Source organism: Pongo abelii, chromosome 19 (assembly GCF_028885655.2).
Source record: "Pongo abelii isolate AG06213 chromosome 19, NHGRI_mPonAbe1-v2.0_pri, whole genome shotgun sequence".
NCBI classification, from domain to species: domain Eukaryota; kingdom Metazoa; phylum Chordata; class Mammalia; order Primates; family Hominidae; genus Pongo; species Pongo abelii.
Genome location: NC_072004.2, coordinates 2,172,325 through 2,191,340, shown reverse-complemented (window position 1 = coordinate 2,191,340; position 19,016 = coordinate 2,172,325). Strand labels below are relative to the sequence as shown.

At 57.6% G+C, this 19,016-nt stretch overlaps 1 protein-coding gene across 9 annotated transcripts in view; it reads right to left on the bottom strand.

The window, feature by feature from the left end:
• Window positions 1-69: 69 nt before the first annotated feature.
• Window positions 70-19,016, bottom strand: part of SGSM2 (small G protein signaling modulator 2) — a 47,184-nt gene continuing 28,237 nt past the window's right edge. Inside the window, 14 exon segments of one of the 9 annotated variants that reach the window (NM_001374099.1) lie at window positions 2,923-4,524; window positions 4,722-4,889; window positions 5,934-6,030; window positions 6,830-6,939; window positions 7,083-7,165; window positions 7,657-7,781; window positions 8,047-8,415; window positions 10,403-10,585; window positions 10,835-10,963; window positions 11,424-11,569; window positions 11,658-11,722; window positions 12,498-12,651; window positions 16,682-16,816; window positions 18,760-18,886. In NM_001374099.1, coding sequence (NP_001361028.1) covers window positions 4,436-4,524; window positions 4,722-4,889; window positions 5,934-6,030; window positions 6,830-6,939; window positions 7,083-7,165; window positions 7,657-7,781; window positions 8,047-8,415; window positions 10,403-10,585; window positions 10,835-10,963; window positions 11,424-11,569; window positions 11,658-11,722; window positions 12,498-12,651; window positions 16,682-16,816; window positions 18,760-18,886 — 1,980 coding nt within the window. In that variant the 3' untranslated portion in view covers window positions 2,923-4,435. 9 annotated transcript variants of the gene reach the window in all.

The following is a 19,016-nucleotide window of genomic DNA, read 5'->3' as shown; positions in this document are numbered from 1 at the left end:
TGTAGGAAGCACGCGGCAGGAGCGGCGAGATCACCTGTCTCGACCCTGTCTGCCCAGCATAGTCCTCAAGCGGCTCTGACCCGGTGCCTCCGCCGCTCTGAAAATGGCAGTTCTGGTCGGTCTGAAACTTCTGCAAAGCTTCATATTTCCTCAGACCATTTTACGAGCATTATCTTGTTTCATCTTTCAACAGCCAAGTGAAGTAAATAAGCAAGACTTAGCCCCATTTTGGCAGATAAAGAAACAGGATTGAGGTGGCCCAGTGACTTGTTGAGGCCACACGGCTAGCTGGGGACTTCGTTGGAGTGGCAGTCAGATCTCTCAACTGGGTACAGAGTTCTTACCCAGCATCTTCCACCCTTTGTGGCACCTGGGGCCAGTCCTAGACTCGGATCCAATAAAAAAGGTACAGGGGAGTTGCCCCAGGGTCTGGGCACAGAGGGTGAGAGCTTCTTGAGGAGCTGCTCTGGGGGTGCAGTTATAACAGGTCAGCTGGGGAGTCCATAAAGCTGTCCTCTAAGGGAAAGGAACAAGGGGAAGAAGAGGCTGGAGGTCAGGGGCAAAGAGCTGTGTTCTCAGCTGGGCTGGAAGCCCCTTGTCCCTGTGGCTGTGTCTTCTCGCCCTGGGCAGGCTGTCTTGGGAGTAGGTGGTGTGGGAAGTGAGGGCCGGGAGCCACTAGCTGGGCCTTTCTGGAGACCAGGCTGGGCAAGGGGGCCCAGTTTCTCATTTCCACCCTGACAGTACCTGTCTGACTCCCAGTCCCCCCAGGGGAGACTGACTCTGCCTCTCTTCCTGAGGTGGGGTGTGTAGGGGTTATCCTTGAGGAAGGGAGTGGTGTCTTGGGTCCTGTTCTCTGAAAGAGAAGGGTTGACTTCAAAAAGTTCAGGCCGGGCACGGTGGCGCACGCCTGTAATCCCAGCACTTTGGGAGGCTTAGGTGGGTGGATCACCTGAGGTCTGGAGTTCGAGACCAGCCTGGCCAACATGGCAAAAACCCGTCTCTACTAAAAATACAAAAATGAGCCGGGCATGGTGGTGCATGCCTATAATCCCAGCTACTCAGGAGGCTGAGGCAGGAGAATCGCTTGAACCCGGGGAGCGGAGGCTGCAGCGAGCCGAGATTGTGCCACTGCACTCCAGCCTGGGAGACAGAGCGAGACTCTGTCTCAAAAATTTTTTAAAAAATTAAAATGAAAGTTCGGAATCCAGCCCTCCCTACTGAGCCTGCCCTTTTCACTTGTGAGACGCGGGCTCCCTCTGCTGGTAGCTCCTGGAAGAGCTGGATCACTTCCATTAGCCCACTAAGTGCCGCTTTAGGGAAGGGGTAGGGTGAGGGTTAACCCTTCCTGGGTGCATACTCAGTGCCAGGCCCTGTGTCCACTGGGAACACAGATGAAGACCCTCCCCAGGCAGTGATGACTTGGCTGTCACTAAACCTTTAGGCAGAAGCTGTACTCAAAGCTCCCCCTCGCCCGCAGTTCCCACTCACCCGTGGCCCAGCTGGAGCTTGTGAGAGAGGGGCCTGTGGTCAGGCTAGTCTGAATCCAGGTGCTTCCATTTACCAGCTCCTGCTCTCTAAGAGGAAGACCTGACTTTCCAGATTGCGAAGGTTCCTTGAGCTGGTGTTTGGAGAGCCCACTGTGCTGCTTGCTCTTCCCGCCCCAGCTGTCCCATCATTTTGAAAAGCTGTGGGATCCCCTCTGGTCCCAGGATCCCAGTCCAGTAGTCAGGGGGAGTAGCGCAGGACGGAAGTGTGTGAAGGAACTGGGTTACTCCCAGGCTGGGTGAAATTTCCTTTAGGTGGCCACAGCAAAGGGAATTGACTCCTCCAGGCAACAGAGTCAGCTGGCGGGTGGGGGGTGTTCCCTGAAGGGCTTATCAAGTTCCCTGGCCCCAGAGCTCTCTCTGCGCCAACTGGTTTCTTTGGGTAGCTCTGGCCACTAGTTTGCATTCTTTCCTAAAAGCTGGGTTCAGGGCCAGGTGCAGTGGCTCAAGCCTGTAATCCCAGCACTTCGGGAGGCCAAGGAGGGAGGACTGCTTGAGGCCAGAGTTCAAGACTAACCTGAGCAACACAGTGAGCCTCTGCCTCTACCAAAAAAATATAAAAATTCGCCATGGTGGTGCGCCTGTAGCCCTAGCTACTTGGGAGGCTGAGTTGGGAGGATCACTTGAGCCTAAGAGTTCAAGGCTGCAGTGAGCCATGATCATACCATTGCACTCCATTCTGGGAGAGACAGCAAGACTCTGTCTATCTGTCTATCTCTCTCTCTCTGTATAATAAAGCTGCGTTCAGCCTGCTAGGACCATGGGCTGGGGTCTTCAGCTTTGAATGAGTGGACAACAGGCCCTAATGTCCAGGAAGCCAGTGTCCTCTAGGATAGAAAACATGTTGTGTGACTGGTGTCTTCTCCCTGGAGCCATCGACGATGGGACCAGTAGCACTCGGGTTGGGGAAGGGCAGGAAGAGAGGTGGAGACCCGTTACAGCTGAGCCTGTCTATAGCTCAGCAGGGTCTTGACTCCTCCTGACACTCCCCTCAGGCCTCTCAGACAGTGCTCAGGGGGTGAAAGCCACGCCCACAGGGGCAGCTCCGTCGCCATTGTCAAGCTCCAGCTTCTCATTGCAGCCTGGTCAGGAGGGCAGGCAGGGGGTAGGGATGGGACAGGGACCTTCTCTCATCCACAGGCTAGAGGGGCCACTGGTCATCGTGAGATGGGGCCATGACTCTGGGGTGAGGTCCCCTCAAGGGCGCTGAGTACTTGAGGTTTGGCTATCAAATCACCCTGACTTCCTGACCAGCTGGCGGCTGGAGTACCTCTCTCGGAAACTTTAGTTTTTTGCCGTCCTCGCCTTTTGGGGTTGGCCAACTGTGGAGCTTAAAGAAGGCACGTGGTCTCTCAGTGTCCAGTCCCAGAGGCTCCAGTGTTGACAAATGCTGTTTATTGGTCTGTTACACAGAAGAGTATAGTTTCTGAGGCAAAAACCATACACACTCTGCTCCTCACAAAACCACGGAGTCACTAAGGCAGGCACACAATGGCCACACGTGCTTGGTGGAGGCCAAGGACTCATGGACAACAAGAATGGACAATGGGGTGGTCTGGCCCCCTGACAGGCTGTGCAGTGCCCGGGGGCAGGGCTGGGCTGGGCAGGCTGTGCTGGGTGCAGAAGGGCTGCGGGGCCCTTTGTCATGTTTCTCAAATGCACAAAGTCTGCCAGACTTTGGTGGCTGGTGGACAGGCCCCAGCCTCGGGCAGGGCCTCCAGGTTCCAGGGCAAGGCCTAGCCTGCATGTGTTGGGGTAGAGGAGGAAGTGGCGATGGCCGAGCAAGCAGCATGCCTAGGCCTGGGGGCAGGAGCTATGCCCTTCCTGGCACCCCCGTGTACACAGCTCCTCCAAGGGGGTTTCTGGGTTCCTAGGCCTCTTGGCATCCTGAGAAGCATGTGGAAGGCAGAGCTAGCCTTGCTTCTCACCAGGGACAGATGGGGACACCCATGCATCCCCTGCCTCCCGCAGTCTCAGGGACGTGGCAGATGTCTGCGACAGATAATGGGCTGCCCTAGAACTGAGGCCTGTCTCTGAGGGGAGGCTGTGACCGGACTGCTCCCCTACACAGTCACCCTGGGATTCCTCAGAGCAAGTGCTCCGGTCGCATTCCAGATCATCCACTGGCAAGAGCATCACTTACACGTGGTTTTCGGAGAAGTACCTAATGCAGAATGCAAGGGTGGGGTGGCAGGAGCGAGGCTGTACAGATACACAGAGGTACAGTGTACAGGGCCGGGGAGGCCTGAGGGTCACCTCAGGTGGCCAAAGGCAGTGGCAGTGCTGCTGAAGTGGGCTGCTCCCACCCAGGGCCCACATCTTCCGACTGCCCCAGAATCTCGGGGGAGCAGCCTGAAGGCGGCCCAGGTCTCCCGCACCCAGGACGTGTGTCTAAACCGGCAGCAGTTCTGGCTGCTCCAACTGGGGCTGGTGCACGCACAATATACAGGGACTGCAAAGGGACCCTCAGAAGGGACACAGCACAGAGCCTCTCGCCCTCTGCCACCCCAGCTAAGTAGGGCCCAGGCCACTATAGCCCATTAATCCTTTGGGGTCCCAGGTTCACTCATGGGCAACAGTCCAGGCCGAGGCTGCAGGTGGCAGTGGGGCTATTCCCAGATGTGTGAGAGGGGAGCAGAGTAGGTGTGTCCCCCAAGGCAGCTGCTCCCTGAGGCTGACCCCTCCCATCCTGGCCCTGATCCGAAGGCATCCTGGCCCCTGACTTGCCCTGCAGGGTCAGCACTGCCGGGAGTCGGATCCAGGCTCACAATCGCTTTGTTAGGAACAGAGGTGGGGTCGGTTGGTGGCTGGGGAGGTCTGGGTGGTGATTCCCCTGCACCTCTCCCTGCCGGAGCCCAGGCTCCGCGTGGCTGCTGCCTCCTGGCCCCAGCTCACTTGTTCTCTATGAGCATCTGCACCTTGTGGACGAGGTCCCGGGCAATCCGCAGGATCTCCTGGGCATCGTGATGCTCAGCACGTTCTGGGGGGAAACGTGGAGAGCTGTAGGGAGGCCCAGAGAAAGGGCAGCAGGCTAGGAGGTGGCTGACTACCCTGCTCTGTTTCCATCTGCTCTGCTAGATTCTTGACATCCCGGCCTTTGGGGAAGGGCCCCCAGAATTCCTGAGAACCCTCCAACTGTGTGCTCAGGGCAGCCCGGATGGCTGGGCCGGCTCATACCGTTGAAAAACTTGATGATGTCAGTGAAATCCATGTCGTTGTCGCGGATGATCTCTCGGTAGGCCTCCACCAGGGCGAGGGCGATGAACAGGACAAAGTGCTCCGATGAGATGTGCCTGGCTGCCCAGATCACCTCCCACACAGCAAACACATCCTCATACAGCAGTTCTGGGAATAGTAAGCGGCTGCTGCTCACCTGTCCTGGCCGCATATCTGGGGCTACGGCTGGGATTGAGGCTGGGGCTGGGGCTGGGGCTGAGGCTGGCTGGCCTGACTGGCGGCTCACGGGCCTCTAAATGGAGCCAGGTGAGGAGTCAGAGCTTCAGGAGCCAAAGTCCTGGGATTCTCTCCATGACACAGAGCCTGGCTCAAGAATGGGGGTTCTGTACCCCGTACCAAGGCGCCATCCTTTTATTGGGTAATTTCTGCACACTGGGTTCCTGTAGACTCTGCCTGCACTTCAGCCGGGCAGCTCTGTCACAGGCCTCCCATCTCGGTGCTCAGGAATGCTTTGGTTTGAAAAAAGTTCCCCAAAGCATGATCTATGAGAGTTGTAATTGTCAACCCTAGTGGCGCTTTGGAATCACCTAGGGAAATTTTGTTTTCTTTTTAATTTTTTCTTTTCTTTTTTTTTTGAGACACAGTCTGGCTCTGTTGCCCAGGCTGAAGTGCAGTGGCACAATCTCAGCTCACTATAACCTCGCCTCCACTACAGGCACCTGCCACCATGCCCGGCTGATTTTTGTATTTTTAGTAGAGACGGAGTTTCACCATGTTGGCCAGGCTGGCCTCAAACCCCTGACCTCAAGTGATCTGCTTGCCTCGGCCTCCCAAACTGCTGGGATTACAGGCATGAGCCACCGCACCCAGCCTCATTTTTTCTTTCTTTTTTAAAAATTAAAGACAGGGTCTTGCTATGTTGCCCAGGCTAGTCTCAAGTTCCTGGGCTCAAGCGATCCTCTCGCCTTGACTTCCTAAAGTGCTGGGATTACAGGCGTGAGCCACTGTGTCTGGTCAGGGAGCACTGAAGAACACACAGGCCCAGGCAGCCACAGTTCATGAGTCTGGGCTGGGTGGGGCCAGGGTTCTGGTAGGTTTTAAAGCTCCCCAGGTGGTTCCAAGGTCCAGTTAGGACTGAGAACTGTTGGCTTTGGGGAAGAGGGATCTCTCACTGCCCCTGACCTCAGCCCCATGATCCAACCCACTTCTTACCTCTCTTAAAATCCAGCAGGAACCAGCGATAACAGAAGTAGAAGTGGGTGTAGTCTCCATTCTGATGCATCAGCTCAAACAGCTCTGAGTCCAGGATCTTATGTGGGTGGGAAAAGGGAGAGAGGCTGAGCCCTGAGCCGATGCTGCCTCTGGCCACCACTCACCCTCCGCTCACGCCCAGGGATGCAGGCAATCCCCAACCTGGCAGTGGGTCTGTCTGTTGCCCTGTGCCGTGCGGTGCACTCTCTCCCCCTCGGATCTCCTTGTGGAGGGTGGGTTGCTCCTGCTGCCCCTCCCATCACCCATCTCTCTGGGCTGCATTATTTTTAGGGTTATAGGATTTTCTGGGTATCTGATGTCATCAGCAACCCCTACTGTTCGCCAGAACTTTCATGGGCACGAGCATTCACACACACACACACTCCTCCTCAATTTCTAACACTGAAACCATGAGTTTTTGTTTTTTGTTTTTTGTTTTTTTGAGACAGAGTCTCACTCTGTCACCCAGGCTGGAGTGCAGTGGTGCGATCTCGGCTCACTGCAACCTCCACCTCCCGGGTTCAATTGATTCTCCTGCCTCCGCCTCCCGAGTAGCTGGGACTACAGGTGTGAGCCACCACACCCGGCTAATTTTTGTATTTTTAGTAGAGATGGGGTTTCACGATGTTGGCCAGGCTCGTCTCCAACTCCTGACTTCGTGATCCGCCTGCCTTGGCCTCCTAAAGGGCTGGGATGACAGGCCTGAGCCACCTTGCCCGGCTGAAACCATGTCTTTTAAAATGAAAGAAATTAAGTTTCTATGTCAAGTATGTTTTTGGAATGCTCCCTAGCCATGTGGACGATGGACCAGCCCAGCACTGCCTGCTCCCATGCCCATGGGTGGCAACCGGCCTCACCTGGATGAGGGAGCGCATGTTGGCAAAGTGGGTGTCCATGGCACCCCCGTTGGGGAAGTTCTGGCTCATCCTCTTCATGAGGTGGCTGAAGCAGCTGTAGGCCAGCTGATCTGAGGGGAGACAGGCGTGAAGCTGGCAGGGCAGGAGACGCGGGGGACAGAGCCGGCTCCCATTCCCACCCTTCCAGACCTGGCCACCCTCTCGTCCTTTCTCCAGCTTACGCAGCCCAGTCCCCTGTCCCGCCATCCCTCACCATTGTCGAGGGTGACCAGGAGAGGAGCCAGCAGATCGCACATGCCCTGCACATAGCCCACGTCCAGGTGCTCCCACACGTAGCTGAAAGGCAGGGGCAGTCACTGTGGCTGTGCCCCATTCTTCCCTCCCTCGGGATCCCTGGGGAGACGGCCTCCAGAGCCACCTGCCGCCCAGAAGTCAGCCTTCCCGCGACCCTAAGGCATGTACTGTGCACCCCCCACAGGGAGACAACGGGGAACAACCCACGGCCCCCCCCCCCCCCCGCAAGGCACTTCGACTTAGGGAGAGACATGGCTGTCACGCTTGGTACGTGGGGTGGGGGTGCCGGGATGAGGGAAAGCTTCCTGAAGAGGTGTGGCTGAAGTGGAGGTCTGGCAGACCTCTAAGAATGAAGAGGCGCGGGGGAGGGGTGTGCAGGGAAAAAGCGTTCCAGGCAGGGGGAGCCAAGTGTGATTCAGGAGCAGGAGAGAGGAGCAGGGCACCTTCCAGACCTCATCTTCACAGAGTAACGGGCGGGAGCGAGTGCGCGGCAGGGTCCCGCCTCCCACCCTGAGCCCCGCCCCACAAGGCACCTGCACATGACGTCTCTGAGCCTCTCGAGGTTGGGGGGCGTGAAGTACCAGTAGTTGCGGTCACATCTCTGCACATCCTTGTCTATGCGGTGCAGGTTTAAGGCCACGGTGTCCAGTAATTCTATCTGGAAGAGTGGAGGGCCCTCAGGCATGAGACCAGGCAGCCCTTCCCAGGCTGGGGGCAGGAGGTGATGCCCCAAGAAATGCAGCAAAACAGGGAACCCAGAGACCAGAGCGAGTCCTCTGGGGATGCTGAGAAATGGGCTCAGAACTCCCTTCCAGGGCAGTCAGGGCACCCCGCCTTCCACCCCACCAGCGCTTCCCCAGCTCTGGGATGTCAAGAGGGCCTGTGGGGCGGCTGGGAGCAGCGCCTGGGGAGCTTATACGTACAGTGTAGGCAGCTGCACACACAGCCGCAAGCTCCTCTCCGGCCTGAGGCTTCTCCTGGCTGGGATCCTGGGGCTCCGTCAAAGTGTGAGCTGCAGGGCCGGGCCCACTGGAGCCTTCCTCCCCAACGCCGTCCTCCTCTTCGAAGCCCACGCTCTGCCCCTCATCTAGGCTTGACTGGATGCCCGAGGCCACGGAGTAATTGCGAGAGGAGGGCAGTCCTGAGTCTGGAGAGTCGAACTCCATGGAATGCTGCTGCTCCACCATGGCGGTGCCCAGAGTCCCGGCTCCTGCTTCCTGCTCAGGTTTTGGTCTGGAATCTTCAGGGTCCTGGGGCCCGGGGGGTTCCAGATCATCCACAGAGATAAACACCTGGTGGGTGAACACAGGGCGGCTCCACCTGCACTCCAGCACCTTCCTGCAGCCCACCGCCTCCTCGGGCCAGAAGGGAGCTGGAATGCAAAACTCTTCACACCCCCTCTCCCACCACAGCCTCCAACACTGTGGCCACGGAGCACCAAGCCAGCTTCTGACCCAGCCAGCCAGGCGGAGAGAAACAAGCCTCTGGCCAAACATGAAGACACGTCTTCAGCCCTGCTTGAATGAACAGCCCCAGGTCTTCCTGGGGCTACTGAAGGGAAGAAGGGGAGCCAGAGGGCTGAACGCTCAATGGCCAGTTTGAACTCAGTCTCATTCTAGAAACGCCTGAAGTCATGAGCCCAGGAGAATGGCCTTAGTGTTTTGGTGTGGCTGGGTGGAGAGAAGCCTAAAGGTTTTAGGAAAACAAGTTTTGCCTTATTTTCAGTATGGAGTGTTCAGCAGGACAAGACAGGAACGTTCTGTAGCAAGCACCTAGTCAGTTCCAGTAGCCCTCAGGCAAGGTGGGGAGATGTAGGAAGGAAAAGCAAACATTCTGCCTCCTAGATACAGTCCACCACCATGGACAAGGCACGGGGAAAAGAAGAGACACGTACAGAGACTGTTTGGGATTTTTCTTTCTCTATTTTGACCACGTGGGGAAAGCGATGCTAAAAGTAGTTTCTACTTTGGGCAGGAAGCATGAAGTGCTGGGTAAGGCCACAGTTCTGTGGCAATCGAATACGCCAGCGAGGAAGGCTACTGCTGTCCATGAGCTCAGCAGCTGGGCACTGGCACAGACTGAGATTTTTACAAAACCCAAAGCCCGACAGAGGGAGAATGTGTTCCTGGATCGGGGATTAAGAACAAAGCACGTGGGAAATGACAATGTGCCTTTTTTGTTCTATTTCTTTTTTTTTTTTTTTTTTAATTTCTGAGGCAGGGTCTCGCTCTGTGGCCCTAGCTAGAGTACAGTGGTGGGATCACGGCTCACTGCAGCCTCACCCTCCATGGCTCAGGTGGTCCCCCCACCTCAGCCTCCCGAGTAGCTGGGACTACAGGCGCACCCCAACACATGCGGCAAAGTTTTGCATTTTTTGTAAAGACAGGGTTTCACCATGTTGCCCAGGCTGGTCTCGAACTCTTGAACTGAAGCAATCCTCCCACTTCTGCCTCCCAAAGTGTTGGAATTACAGGCGTGAGCCACCACACCCAGCCAGTTACATTTAACTTGCTTCAACTTACATTTTCTGTTAATGTTGGTAAGGATTTAGTAAAGTAACAAGAACACATATTATCTAAAGAGGCAATTTTAAAGAAAAAAATTAATAAAAGTGTCCTTAAAATTGAAACTTATCAGTGTCGGTTGGGCCAGGCAGTCACAGTTTAGAACTTGCTGTTCGAAAGGCAGGAGTGATGCCAGAAAGAGCTACCCTCCCGTACTCTGAACGAGCCTGGTATAGTCAGTTCTGTACAGTGACAGGCAACATCGTGGGGAGGAAGGATCTCGCCAGCCGACACCAATGGGGCTACTCTACGGGCTCCCCTATTCTCAGGCCGACAGTTCTCAGGAAGCCTCTGCAGTCAGAGGATATGGGTGGAGAGAGGAAACTGAGACCCAGAGACGGGAAGTGCTTGCCCAGAGACATTCAGCTTGTCAGTAGTGGATCTGGGACTAGAACCCAGCGCTGCCTGTTGCTAGCTCTGAGGTCTTTCTACAAGGAGGAGGGCTTCCCTAAATCCCAGTAAGTCCATCTTTCCCTATAGTTGGCTAAAACTGAGCACAATGCACTCTCTCAATTTATTCCTACAATACCCAGAGAAGTAGGCGGCAGAGGCACAGTTAGCCATTTCCAGTTGGAGAAAATGAGACACAGGCACATTAGACCTTTCTCGCAGGGCCCCACCAGTTCCCAGAGGTCAGGCTGGTGCTCAGGACCACTGTGCATAAAACGCGGGTGGCCCCCGAGACCCCCAACCCTCCAGGCCCCGTCTGGCTCACATCGTTGCTGATGGTGGAGTCTCGGTGGATGAGGCGCTGCACGTGGCTGTCGATGCTGCTGCCTGAGGAGAACTTGGTGCGTGTGGCTGGGTGGGCCTCCCGCTCCCGCTGCCTCACCACCACCTCGCAGGCCTTCCACTCTGCCAACACCTGCTGGTACCTTGCTGCCACCACTGCGTCCACCTGTACTCAGACCACACCACGACCATGGGGGACGCGTGCACCAGGCCCTCCCCTTCAGGAGCTGGGCCTGCACTGGACCTTGGGTCCTGAGTCTCAGACTCAAGACGGGCCTCAGGGTAAGGACGGTCGAGCTGCCCTGCCATGCTTCTTTCCGGCTGGGAAGGGGCTGAGGCTTCCAAGGTCCCCTCCCTGGCGTCCCCTGGCCCAGCTCCCCATCTCACCAGCCCCATGGGAACAGGCTCCCCTCACCTGCTCCATCTCCTTCTTGCTCATGCCGAACTTGTAGTGGCCAAGCAGGAAGGGCCAGACGTCCTTGCGGATCTCGTGCTCTATGCCTCCGTAGTAAACTTGCCGCAGCAGCTCCAGCTCTTTGTAGTTCTGAGGCACCCGGAGAGTCAAGACTGTGCAGCCTCCACAGTCACTGTGGCCCAGCTGGGTGAGCCCCATCCCACGGAGAATGGGCTGGAGTGGGGCCTCTAGTGACTGCTGAAGCCCAGGCAAAGCCTGCTTTGGGGTAGCCACGTCCTCCCGTGCCCCAGCTCACAGCGGGATGAGATCTCGTTCTGCTCTCCTTAAGGGGCAGGAAATGGCGCCCGGAGAGAGGCAAAGCTTTGTCCAGGGTCACTGGGCGATGTGGAGGCAGGACAGCTTCCCAGTCCAGCCCCCTTCCCCTGTCAGCCCCATGCCCAGCTGCAAGAGATTCTGCCGGGACCCTGGTCACTCCGTGGCATCGGCCCTGGCCTGTCAACCGCGCCCACTGCCACATTTTACCCTGAAGCCCTCACTCCTGCCCGCCCCAGCCCCTCGACCTGTGGCCCTGGAACCCCAGGGTTGGCACCTTTTTGTCCTTCTGATACTTGCTCCACACGTCCTTGGTGAGGCCCGCGGAGGCCCCTGGGGGCCGGTCAGGTGGGATAATGCTATGGTGCACCAGCGCTGACAGGTGGGTCCGCACCGTGGACAGGTGGCGGCAGTGTGCCAGCCCTGCAGTGGGCAGCAGTGGGCAGCAGGGGGCTGGGACCCAGGGCCACCCGCCCCCAGCCCGCCACAGCCCGGCACGCCCCACACTCACAGCCGTAGAAGGCCCGGGACACGATCTGCCTCTTCATGCTCTCACACAGTAGCCTGAGCGGCAACCTGTGGGAACAACCGGGCTCAGCAGGGAGGGGCTGCCGCCCCTCTGGTGGGGGGAGAGACAGAAGGGAGGAGGCTCTGTCCTGGGGGGCAGGTAAGGCACTGGGGAGGGTGCAAGGAGGAGGAGCCGCAGCCCAGCAGCCGTCAGTGGGCACCCTGTCCCTGCCTGCCACCTGGACAGAGCTGCTGTGGGGCCCCCACCTGGCCCCCAACCACCCAGGGATCTTGGTCAATGAACTTCACCTGTGTGGATCTTCGTTTCCTCATGTGAAAAATGGAGAGAGGCACTGGAGGGTCATCAGGATTAATAAACGAAGGACGAAGTAAAGGTAAAAGAGAACACCTCCCATAAAAGCCATTCACTCACTGCCCTGGCACACGGCAGGTGGCTGCTGAGCGTCCTCTGGTGGACGGCCTGTCAGCAGGGTCTGCGTGCACATCGGGAAGGGGAGCTCGCGGGGACTGAGCCGAGGATGTGCCGGGCACAACTCTGGACATTCACTTGGGTTCTCTCATTCTGTCCTCACAAGTGCACAGGCAGCAAGTGGCATCACCCCATTTTGCAGATGAGGAAACTGGGGTTCAGAAACGTAGAGGCTCACGGTAATTCCGTAACTGGTAAGTCACGTGGGTAGCAAAAGTGAAATTTGAACCCAGATCTGTCCCACTCTAGAGGCCACCCTGTCGTGCTGCAAGTGACACGGCCTTTAAGGACAGATGGACACACACGTGGCTGGACACGCTAACGGGAAGCTGGGGCCGAGCGCTGCCCACTCACCGGTCGGGGATGCAGCTACAGTGGCTGGGGGTTGCATGTGGGGAGCTGCTGGAGGAGCAGGAGAGGCAGGAGGAGCCCTGACTGCACAGGGGCTCCAGGTGCCAGGCTGGCAGGCTGGGCCCAAAGCCCTGCATCTCGATCATGTCACCAGCATCTGCGGGCAGGAAGGGTGGCATGGTCAGGGCCTGAGACGCCTTCTCTCCCAGGCACCCGGCAGCATGCCCACCTCTGTGCCCAGAGCTGCAGCATCAAGTCACCCATGGGTGGAAAATCACAGAGGTGGGGCCTGCCTGGTCCAGAGCCCAGAGATGGAAACGGTAGGGAGAGAGGGCGCCTGACACTTCCTAGCCGCCAGCAAGCCTGGAGAGGGGTGGCAAGGTGTCGTTCTGCATGTGGTAAAATGCTTGGACTGAGTCTTGGATGATTGTGCCTAGCTCTATCCTGCAACCAGCTAGCACTTGCTTTTCTAGAGGGAAGGGAAAGAAAGAGAAGGAACAAAGACCTGAGCTCCTCAAAGTGCCACCAGCTAGCTCCTCAAAGTGCCACCAGCTAGCTCAGCCTTCATGGATTCAGCTTGGTCCTCTTGGCAAACTCTGAGATGCTCAAGGAGGTGTTTGGAATACTTCCAACTCCGAACGCTCCCCTCCAGGGAGTCCCCACTGTTCAAAGCCCCCGAGGAATCTGAGTCACCTGCCCGTAGGCCTGGCTCTTCTGGGAGTCTAGATCTGGTGGCCAGTGGCTACGGATGAGCAGTGCCCCGTGCCCAGGCCAGGCACCCCTGCTGTCAGCTCCCACGGCCCCTGAGCTCTGCTCCATCCCTGCCTAGCCTAACAGCACTTAGCACGGTGGCCTCCCGAAAACACCAGGGAGCTGGACGGAAGCCACAGGTCCCAGGGCTACGAGGCCACTGTGGGGGCGGGGGTGGTGGCTGGGCACAGAGTTGGGGATGGGGGTGGTGGCTGGGCACAGAGGCCCACCATCCAATGTGACAGAGAAGAACAGGCCCAGTTGCAGCCTCAGAAGATGACTCCTTGGACACAGCTACGCTGCCAGCAGACAAGGGCCTGCTCAGCCAGCCCAGGCGGTCTGAGTCAGAACTCAAGACCCTCGAGAGCTTCCATGGCCCAGGTGGGGCAAGGCACTGCTTAAGGGGAACTCTGGCACACAGAGATGAAGCAAAGTGAGAGAGGAAGTGGAAGCACTGGGGGGTGATGCCGGGAGGGAGGGAGAGAGTGGAGAAGAGTTCGGAAGAACAGGGACGGAGAGCCGTGTGAGCTGAGGGAGTCCTGTCAGCAGCAGTTTGCTTGGCTGGCTCAGCCTGGGCCGGGGCCCACTGTGGCCTGCCGCAGGCGTGGGCTCGGCTTTGGTGGGAGCCGGACTCCAGCTCTGGGTGTGCCTTGGTGAGGAGGGCTGAGCTGAGCCCCTTCCAGTTCCCTCCGCGGTTGCCCTGCCTTGGCCGGGGCTCTCTTCCCAGACCCACAGCTGGGAGTTTTGCAGATATCTGGCCCTTCAGCTCCACCAGGAGGCAAATTAAGGGAACATGCGTGGTGAGGAGGGGCTGCGGCTCTGGTAGTGAGGGCATTGCAAGCCATGCCTGAGACTCTGGGAAGAAGGGGAGGGCGCAGGTGCAGTGGGGCAGGAGCCCAGCTCAGGCCTCTGCAGCAGGCAGGAGAGAAGAGGACAGTCCCAGGAGGAGCTGGGGTGGGAAGAGGCCCAGCCAGGCAGGCAGCAGGCAGCAGGCGGGCAGGCAGGGAGGGCAACAGGGGCGAGGGTGGGGGTGGGCAAAGGGAACCAAGCTCATGCCCAGAAAGGAGGCCCAGCCAAGGCATGTCTCCTGGGCCAGTGCTCTTCACCTTAATCCTCCAGGAAGGAGCTGAACCAGCCACATTCGAACACTGTGTCTGAACGAGCCCAGTGCAGACAGCTGGGGCTATGGCGTGACTGGGTGAGGGCGCAGGCTGGACGGGGTGGGGGGTCTGCTGGGTCAGCTTTGACTCTGACTCTCTCCTCTGAGCATGAGGAAAGTATAAAGCAAGAAAACAGGGTGGGCGAACCCCACAGCCCCTAAGACTCCGAGTGAAAGGTGCCTGGCCTGGAGCAGAATTAGAGTGAATAGCATCTGCTCTGTGGGGAGGCAGCAGGAAAAGGAAGGGGAGAGGAAGAGGGAGGGAGAGGAAATTTGGACACCCCGCCACTGATTCACATGCACAAGTCAAGCATGTTGCAGGCCTGAAAAGCAACAGCTGGCAGAACGGACTCAACAGTGTTGTCATTATGGACTGGAGTGGAGGTGGGGGGCCCCCATTCCCCAGCCCTCTCCCCAACCGCCTGCTGATTCTGCTCTTATGCCTCCTCTCCTTTCCCAAGTATTAGGGGCCCAGAAGCTCCATACTGGGTTGGCCTAGCCCCTGAGTTCCTTGAGAGGATGCACAGATGAGCCCTGAGGCCTCTGGACCCCCGGCAGTGGGTCTGGAAGTTTCTCTGATCCTGGAGGCCTCAGCCCTAAGACTAGTCAGGGATAGGCTTTCTATCACCGAGTCTGCCAAGGGCTCTGCTAGGACCCTCCAGCCTCTAGCCTGACTACCAGTTCGTGGGGGAAGAAGTAGCTCCGTGGGTCCCCTCAGAGCTCAACCTTCCCACACTGCTCAGACAGTTCACTGTAAATAGGCAACAGCCCCAAGTCCAGGTTTGCAAGGAACCAGATGGCAGGGGTGTGTGCAGGCAATAAACATCAGAAGTAGGATGTTCCCACCTAGGCCTGGCCTACAGGCTCATATTGGAAGGGCTAGGACGGAGGGTGGGCATGCGGGCAGGCGCCTGGCAGTAGGAGGGCAGCTGGCAGCTTGTGCGGAGGGTGTGCTGTGTGTGTTCTAACACAGACCAGGCCGCCCTGCCTGCCCGGAGACTGTCACTGGCCTAGTGGCTGGCTAAGGAACTGGGCTTCCCGGCAGAACTTTGGAAGCCTGAGGGGAGTGTGACATATTCTGAGGACGTCCTCTGCAGGGGGGAGTGTGACATATTCTGAGGACGTCCTCTGCAGGGGGGAGTGTGACATATTCTGAGGACGTCCTCTGCAGGGGGGAGTGTGACATATTCTGAGGACGTCCTCTGCAGGGGCGGGAAAGGGAGAAACAATTATTTTGTAGCATGGGAATGGGCAGGAATGGGGACGCTCCCCTCGTCTCTGGGAGAACTGGCCTCAGCCTCTTCCTACCCACCCCTTCCTGGAGCACCCATCCCAGCCCTCACAGGTCGCCTGGCTGATTGCTTGCTGAAAAGAGTGGGGCTCCCTCTCTACCAAGCCAGCTCTGTGCTAGGAAAGATGGGTGGTACGCAGAGGAACCCTGAGAGGCTGAGGGCACTACGCTATCACCTCCAACAAAGGGGACCTCTCCACTCGTGGACCCTGAGGTTCATGAGGGCAGGAATACATGTTTTATTTCTATCCCTGGCACAGGTGAAGAGACGGAGCTCCGGGATAGTGAGAAACTTGCTCAAAACCATACACTAAACCAGGGGCATATCTGGGGCGGGAGTTCATGTTGCCAGGTCCTGAGCCTGGCCCCTTCCTGGACACCATGCTGCAGCTATTTCTAGATTTCATGCCAAAGTACCAGGCCCTGCCAGCTGGGGCCCTCGGGCCTCCTGGGAAGACTGAGCCCTGGGGCCCTTCTCATGGCAGCCCTCAACCCCTCGCCTGACCCACAGCTGCTGCCCCTGCCCCAGGAAGGGCCCGGTACCTCCATCCTGTTTCTGTTAAGTCAGGAGTCAGAAGCACCAGGCCCAAAGGCTGGTCTTCCCAATCAGCAGAGAGAAAGGAAGAGACCTCTGTTTGGCATTTGCCAGCCTGACCCCCGGAGTAGGAATGGGCTCAGAGAGCCATTCAGGGTGCCCAAGAGGCAATCAGATAATCAGACCTTCCTATTGGCAAATCCTCTTCCTCCTCAGGCACCAAGCGCCCTCCTCACAGCCTGGAGCCACCTGCCCTGGGCCAGCCCCTTTTCTTGCCAGCACCTGTCTGGCCTCCTTCTGCCCTCCCTGATCTGCCCCCGATGGAAGGGAACTGCCCTGGGTGCAAGTCCCCTAATGCCAACACTGCCGTTCGAGCCCCTGTGGTGGGTGGCAGGTGGGCCCGGGAGGGAGGGTGGGGATGAGGGGGGTGAGGGAGAGGGAGGGATAAAAACCTTTCATCGGATTGGGAGCTGTGAGGTTCCGCGAGCAGATCATTGAGAGCATCGCGTGCAGTTTATCCTCCTCTTCCTCATCATCGTCCACCGAGGCCGCGCGGCTGGCCGCTAGGTGGTGGTAGTTAATAGTGACTGCTCAAAGAGAACAGCAAGAGGCAGAGGCATGAGGACCCTCATCCCTGGGCAGGACAGACTCCCTCCTTAAGGGGAGTGGAACGGAGGCCGGGGTCATCGTGAATCTGCAGGGCACAGAAGAGGGGAAGGGAGGGGACCAGAAAGCTCTTTGGATGATTTTCCTGGGAGAGTGTGGAAGGAGGCGAGGGGCTGGGGCAGCTGCAGAACCTCACTCTTCGGAGGCAGCCTCTCTAGGAAGAACAGAAGAGAGAGAACAGAAGTGGGAGGATGTGAAAGACCGGGACTGTATGGGACGGGCTGGCAGCCCAGGAGGTCATCGGCCCTCGCAGAGGCTGCGCATGACAGCTGGCAGATGGGTCCTGATCGTTCTCTAGCTCCTCTCAGGCTGGACCAAATCTGAAGATTACTCCAAATCCCCCTTTTCAGACTATAAATTCCACCTTCTTCCCTCCCAGGAAAAGGAAAGGGTTTTCCCAGAGCTGTCCTCAAGGAGCTGGAGTTGCGTGGTGGAGTTTCAGCCTCTGGGTGCCCTGGCTTGCCCTTGGCGAGGTACTCCTTGAAGTGAAGTGACCAGGATTGGGAAATGGCAAAGATCGAAGAGGGGAGGCAGAGACTGGAGAAGCTAAACCAAGCAACAGCCTGAGATTAAGCGCCAAGTGTGTAAATACATTCTGGCCAAAGATGTGTCTCTTTGTCAGGTACATCAGGGAAGGGGGGACATCCCTGTGCCGTGTGCCCTCTGAGCCTGGTGGAGCTATCTATGCTGTGGCTGAGTGTGCAGTCTGGGCAGTCTGGTCCCTAATACAGAGATAACTTGTTGACAACTTTTTGGCACAAGTTAGAAATTTAGGGAGCGGGTGGTCTTGTTAGCAATAAACACTCTGGGCTGGCAAATTCCCTGACCTTATCTGTAAGAAAAGCAAGTCTGGCCCAGAGAAGCCTATAGGCAGCAGCAGCACTCTGACCAGAAAGGGAACTTTGGTGTTGGTAGATGCACATAGACAGAGAGACCCCCTTGGGCCCAGGGGTGTGTGTCCAGGGTGGGGCAGGACCCGCAAGGGCCAAGCCACCTTTCTACCTGCCAGTCCCCAAAGCCCCCAGGCAGCCCCGAGTCTGTCTCTGATGCAACCTGCTACTTCAGCTAATGCTCATCAGTAGCTGGTTTGAGGAGGGCTCTGGCTCTAGGGCAGTCAGTGGACAATATTCACCATCCAAAAAGAAGCACTGGGCCGGGCGCAGTGGCTCACGCCTGTAACCCCAGCACTTTGGGAGGCTGAGGCGGGCAGATCACAAGGTCAGGAGTTTGAGACCAGCCTGGCCAATATGGTGAAACCCCGTCTCTACTAAAAATACAAAAGTTAGCCGGGCATGGGGGTGTGCGCCTGCCTGTAATCCCAGCTACTCAGGAGGCTGAGGTAGGAGGATTGCTTGAACCCAGGAGGCAGAGGTTGCAGTGAGCTGAGATCGCGCCACTACACTCCAGCCTGGGTGACAGAGTGAGACTTCGTCTCAAAAAAAAAAAAAAAAAAAAAAAAAAAGCAGCACTGGTCCCATACCCGGACTGTCTTGTGGGGGTTGGGGAGCAGGAGGTGACGAGCAATGGAGGGTTCCCCACCTTCTACTTCTAGTTTCTCCACGTGTTTTACCCCTCGACAGGGTCCGAAAGGATAACTAAGAGTTTTGTGTAGTGATGCCTAGGTCTGTTGAGCCAAGAGTCCTGGGGTGGAGAAGTGGGGAAGGGAGCTGGGTAGAAGAGACGCACCTTTTCAAAGGCAATATCTGTGGGTAAAAGGTCCAGCTGAGAGGCTAGGCGATGAGCCTCTGGTGTTAACCTGGCCTGGTCAGTGGGCCCTGCCCGCTTCCCTCCTGGGTGACGCTGCGCTCCCTGCCTCCCCGAGCATCTTCCTCTCCTCCCCAGGGATGAAGCTCGGGACACTCACTGTGCTCGTGCCTGTGGCCGGGGTAGATGATCCGGAACACATAGTCGGTGGCCCGCCCCGCGCCCATCTCCTCCATATCCACGGAGCGAATGCTGCTTCGTTTCCGTAGCTTGGGGAACACCTTCCCCTGTGGAAGGAGGGGTAGGTGGTCGGGCTGTCTAGGGCAGAGTCTCATCCAGGGTTCCACACAAGGCTGCTCCTAAGAACTCCACGTGGAGAAGGAAAGGAGGCGGGCAGAGAACCCCCACACACAGCGC